At 35.6% G+C, this 5,830-nt stretch overlaps 1 protein-coding gene across 1 annotated transcript; it reads right to left on the minus strand.

Moving 5' to 3' along the window:
- Nucleotides 1–465: 465 nt before the first annotated feature.
- LOC120255972 (4-coumarate--CoA ligase-like 1) lies at nt 466–5,403 on the minus strand. Its single transcript, XM_039263732.1, is given in 7 exon segments — nt 466–732; nt 817–919; nt 1,239–1,306; nt 1,821–1,963; nt 2,464–2,653; nt 4,155–4,268; nt 4,270–5,403. Coding segments are annotated over 7 exon segments (1,656 nt in total). The 5' UTR covers nt 5,173–5,403; the 3' UTR covers nt 466–597.
- Nucleotides 5,404–5,830: the final 427 nt, after the last annotated feature.

Here is a 5,830-nt window from a genome sequence, read left to right on the forward strand (position 1 = left end):
TGATGATCGAGTGATCTATTAGTATTTGGGTTCTGGTTAGAACTTTTCATAAATGGTGAGAGTTTAAATTTCAGGTGAGAGCATATTTTTAAAAATATGAGTAGTGGTTGTGTGTGCGGGTCTACCCCCACTTGCTTAGTCAAAGTTTGTGTATACCTCTGTTTTTTTTAACGGTCTAATCGCTCATCTTAAATATATATATATATATATATACACACATACATATGAGCTTACTATAGCCTTCCTATAGCCTGACAAACTCACTCTGATCCATATCCCAACCAATTGTGTATGAGCTTACTTAGGTCTGAGCCTAGTAAGCTTGCTGAGGGTTACCAAACTCAGGACAAACTCGTTAGTGAAAGCAAAAAGACGGAAGTTGCGTAAAAATAAACAAATTATTTTGAAAGAAATTGTAAAAAAAAATAATTTCTTAAAATAAACAAATTATACGTGCCCATCAACAACAACAACCATAAAATGATAAATAGTTTGCATTAAAAATATTTTACAGTACCTTTGACTTTCTATGATTTGCGAAGAAAATCTAATTTCGAAGTAACAAATACAAGAGGCATATCATGTCATCTGCAAAATTTAAGTAGTGATAACATTTTTGTACAAGTTTGCCTTAACTTCAGCAATAAGTTCTCTTCTTAATATTTTACCAGAAGCTGATTTCGGGACGCTCTTCACAAAAGTCACTCGCCTCAGCCTCTTGTATGGTGCAACCTGTATATTATATAACATCAAAATAATTATGAACTATAAAAGCAATGTATACATTTTTTTCCCGTTATCAGTTTCTTGTAATACCTGATCAAAAATAAACTTCTGAACATCCTCTTCTGTTAGTAAACACTGAGCAGAGCAAACAACATAAGCTATAGGAACCTCGCCAGCTTGATCATCCGGAAATCTGTAGTAGAAAATATACAAGGTAGCTTTTATCGTATCTCTATACAATGTACATGCATATATTGTAAACTGTTAAATACAAAATCAAAGATATTATTTGGGCCGGATATTAGACGCAAATAAAAAATATTACCTAAGCCTTATTCAACCCAAAAGCTTGAGTTAATAGGATGAGAAACCTAGGTTTATAGTAGAAAATTCATATTTTCTAAATTAATCAATGTGAGACTATTAGTTACTCTAATATAAACAATGATATTTTCGAAAAACCAAATGAAAAAATAATATAAAATGCTAGATATATCCATCTAGCAACTTACGGGATGACAACAGCATCTAATATCTCAGGGTGTGAAAGAAGCAATCCTTCAAGTTCTGCAGGGGCAACCTAATTGAAACAAAAGAGTAATTTGATTAAATAAGATGCAAGAAAAGAATAAACACCTTAATTAGAATTTTAAAAAAAAGGTGGTCTAAAGCATCTATTGGTCTCCAAATTATGGTGTTTTGTTGTTTTCATCCTAATCAAATACTTGTTTTTCTCTAAACTAGATAATTTTTTTTTAACACCCTTTATTGCTCACCATTAGCAATGGTATCTACTATATGATCACCTGCACAATTAGACTAATGTGAATGTCATGTGAACAAGAAAAAGTAAATTTTTTTTTCTAACAATTTAATGCTTCACGTGGATAAACTATCGACATCAGCCTAATCGGAAATACCAGCATCTGCTAGATGGAGTCAACGTTATCAACACTGAGGGTAAAACTTAATTGAGGAAAGAAAGCTAACAATGGCTCCTAGTTTCCAGATCAATTGTGAGTTTAAAAGGAAGAAATTTGATGTGATTGTGATGCACTTGACGATCAAGCAACCTGAAAAAATTATGTAAGTACCTGGAATCCTTTGCATTTGATAAGTTCCTTTATTCGATCAACAACAAATAATTGGCCATTGTCATCAAAATATCCAAGATCACCGGTGTGCAACCACCCATCATCTAGGGTCAAGTTTGTTGCTTGTGAATTCTTGAAATAACCTGAAAAGATGATATTTATATGAAATGAACCAAAGGAGTATATGCATGGTTCAGTGGTTTTTCAAAGAGAAAATATATGCATATAAAATGATTGATCAGCAAAATCACCTTCATGTTATTTCTTTAGCCAAGATTATATCCATTTTTAAAATAAATGTCTATGATCAACAAATCCGCCTACGAGTTATCTTTTCAGTCGTACTCCTAGCTGATACATCTTCGAGCTACTTTTATATAACAGCCCATTTGGATTCAAAATAAATGCTTAACTTATGTTTTTTCAGTAGTGCTTCTACTCATGACTTTTCTATGCTTGTACAAGAAACACCGAAATTCTAACTTCCAAAAAAGCACCAACTATTTATTTTCTCAAGAGTCCCTAGTAAGCTGTCCAGTACACATACAAGAGAAGAGTTTAATGGCCTATAAGATTAGTTTCTGTGTATATGATTTCTGCTTGTAAATGCACATAACAGAGAATTAAACATAATAAAATTTACCTTGCATAATATTTGGTCCACGAAAGCATAATTCTCCCACTTGATTTGGTGGAAGAAGCTGCAATGTGTCTACACATACAACTTTACCTTCAACTCCAGGAATAAGATATCCAGCAGAACCAAATTGCTGAGCTTTTCCAAAAGAATATCCCAATGAGACAATTCCACAGGACTCTGTTAAACCATAGCCCTGTTTATAAGAACATAAAATAGGTAAACGATCATATAATTCTCTTTTTCTTATAACATGATGTTAAAATAATCATGCAAGGTCTTTAACTTCTGCCCCTTTATTTTGTGGTCTTGTATTAAGAGGTGACCATAAATGATCCACACTACCAAAAGCAAGCTACATTTTACTGTTTATATAGATGAATTTAATAAAAATAATGTAATCAAATTTCACTAATTTTGGAAAGTTACACTCTTGCTTATGGCTACATGGATAAAACAAGATTGATAAATAAGCAAATGATACAAGTCAAAAAACGAAACACTCAAGAACTTCTTTACCATAAATATTACATTTTTTTTTCTAAAAGGTTTTGATTACTCTTGATATTTTCTATCAAACAAATTTTATTGATATAATTCTCTATTCTTAGTATTTTATTTTTTTCTTTTCCTCTAGTCAATTATTTTTCAAGAGGGTTTTTTTTCTCCTATATCAATGTTCAATAAGAAAACTAGTAAAATTTCAAAATTTTTATGCAAACTACGACTGCAACTAAATTGTTAGTTTTCTAAGTAAATGCAGATATTGAAGCATGGCAGCGAAAGCTCAGAATCAAAAAGAATTTTAGACTTGTACACTTTTGGGTGAAGGTGGGCCAAGGCCCAAGTTGACTAAAGCGGAGTGTAATTGATTTCACACTTCTTATATCCACATTTTCAAAAAGTGACGCACAAAAGTAAAATTTATGATTAATTTTATAGATCCTTTTAATTTATCTTACAATCCCAAATAAAAAACTCAAATTAAATACATAATATTTAAAATAATTGAAAACAATATATATATATATATATATATATATATGAATATATAATTTTTTTATATACTATAAAATTATCCAATGAGTTTAAATAACTAAAAGAAAGTTATTTTATAAATCTTTAATAAAATTTCACTTAGGAGTTTTCAATGACATACCATAGAACTCTATTTTCTTTTTTCTTTTAATTTTATGAAATACCACAAGCTCATGAGTGGGTATAGATGTAAAGCAAGTTTAACAAGCATATGTACATTTCATCTTGAGTGAATTTTCCAATTCAATTTCAATTTTTTTAAAGCAAACACCACAAGCTCATGAGGTAGGAATTATTTTTAGAGGGGCAATGAAAAAAATATGAGAGACTCAAATAATAATTTTTATATTACATATATTAAAATTTATAAAAAAATCAAGATATAACAATATGTTTATAAATATTTTTAAAACTATAAGTATATCTTTCAACTCATTTATTCTATGCATATATATATATATATATATATATGCGCGAGGGGCCATGGCTCCTTTCGGCCCATGAGACCTCGTATCAATAAGCCGAGGTATGGTCGGGTTTTTCAATCATCTTAATTTAATTTTTTTTAAAATAATTTAAGGGAATAAAATAAACCTTTAAAAAGAACACGGAGACACGCATCAACAAAAGACCACATCAACATGGATACGGACGTGTACCTGAACAATCTCCGCTTTAGGAAGCACCTTCGCCACCTCCTCCATCACATCCTTCCCCAGCGGCGCCGCACCTGCGGCCAAGTTCCTCAACGACGAAACATCGTACTCCGTGATCCTCCCCCTGTTTCGCCAGCGCGATCATCACCGGCGGCACGAGGTAGAGATGCGTCACCTTGAATCTCTCGATCGATCTCAGCATCCTCTCCATCTCGTACCTCCTCATGATCACCACGCTGTTCCCCCTCCACAACTGCGCGTAAGCGATCACCGACAATCCCAGGATGTGAAACAACGGCACGAAACACAGGAACACGTTCGGCGTCTCGCCACCGCCGCCCTCTTCTTGATCGGCGGTGGCGGCGATCGCGGTGCAGATGAAGTTTCGATGGGTCAAGATCACTCCCTTGCTGACCCCGGTGGTGCCGGAGGAGTAGAGGAGCGCGGCGATGTCGGTTTGGTGGATGGGTGGAGGGATGAACTCGGATCCATCGTGAGCGATGAGATCGGAAAAGAATGTGATGGGAATTGAGTCGGAATCGAAGGAAGGAATTGGGGGTGAGAGGAATATGGTTGGGAGATTGAGATTGCGGACTTTGGGCCAGAGATCTGGGATGGTGATGACGACGGAGGCGCCGGAATCCTGCGCTTGCTTGGAGAGCTCGGGGATGGTGTAAAGGGGATTGACGGTGGTGGCGATTGCGCCGAGGGCGGTGATGGCGAGGAAGCAGACGGGGAAATCGATGGAGTTGGGGGCGAAGATGAGGACGACGGAGTTGCGGGTGACGCCGAGGCGGCGGGATAGGCCGAGCGCGGCGCGAGGGATCAGAGAGAGGAGGTCGGAGAAGGAGAGTGTTTCGCCGGTGTCAGAGTCGGCGAGGGCGATGCGGCGGGGATGGCCAGATACGGCGGCGGAGAGGAAGGAGAGGATGGAGAGGTTGGGATCAGTGGGGAAGTGGACTGGAGGGCGGGGAGAGTGGTATATGCAATCAGGGCCGTAGATGGAGGTGGATGGTGCCATCTCGAGGAGTATGAGCGGTGGAGAGGTGCTTTGATGAGTGTATATATAGGGACGGTTGAGTGCCTCGAGATTGGGAACTTGCGGAGATGGACGGGGCGATGAGAGTCTCCGGTCATCATCTTGCGATGGCCGAGTCGCATTTGGACTTCTGCAGCCTTGATGATGAGTGCGGGGTTGTTGAGACTTGAGACAATATAGCTTCGAGAGCCCGTTGTTGAATGGTTACTTAGATAGACGTGATGAAGTTTCATTATTTACATAATATTTATTTAGTTATTTATTAATTTATTTATAAAAAGGACAAGTGCCTTTTTTTTAATAATATTTTTATAATTTACGTATTTATTTTTTAAAATATTATATAGTGTTTGCATTCTGTGTAATGGGAAGTATTCATTCGCCACTTAAATGAGATACGGAGTTATTAGTGGTTTTTAAATTATCTTTTAAAAAATTAATGTTAATAAATAGCTGTTATTAAATAAAAAAAAGAAATTTTAATTTTCAATTTATTTAATTTTAATTAATATTAATTCCATTCAATTTAAACAAAAGTTTTGTTTGTGAATCTATTCTTTCAAAGAAATACTTTCTAAGACAGATTTTTTTATGTTTGCCACTTTGCCTAATGAGTAAATGTTTTGTGTTTGAAAATAAT

This window comes from Dioscorea cayenensis, unplaced genomic scaffold (assembly GCF_009730915.1).
Source record: "Dioscorea cayenensis subsp. rotundata cultivar TDr96_F1 unplaced genomic scaffold, TDr96_F1_v2_PseudoChromosome.rev07_lg8_w22 25.fasta BLBR01001255.1, whole genome shotgun sequence".
In the NCBI taxonomy this organism is placed as follows: domain Eukaryota; kingdom Viridiplantae; phylum Streptophyta; class Magnoliopsida; order Dioscoreales; family Dioscoreaceae; genus Dioscorea; species Dioscorea cayenensis.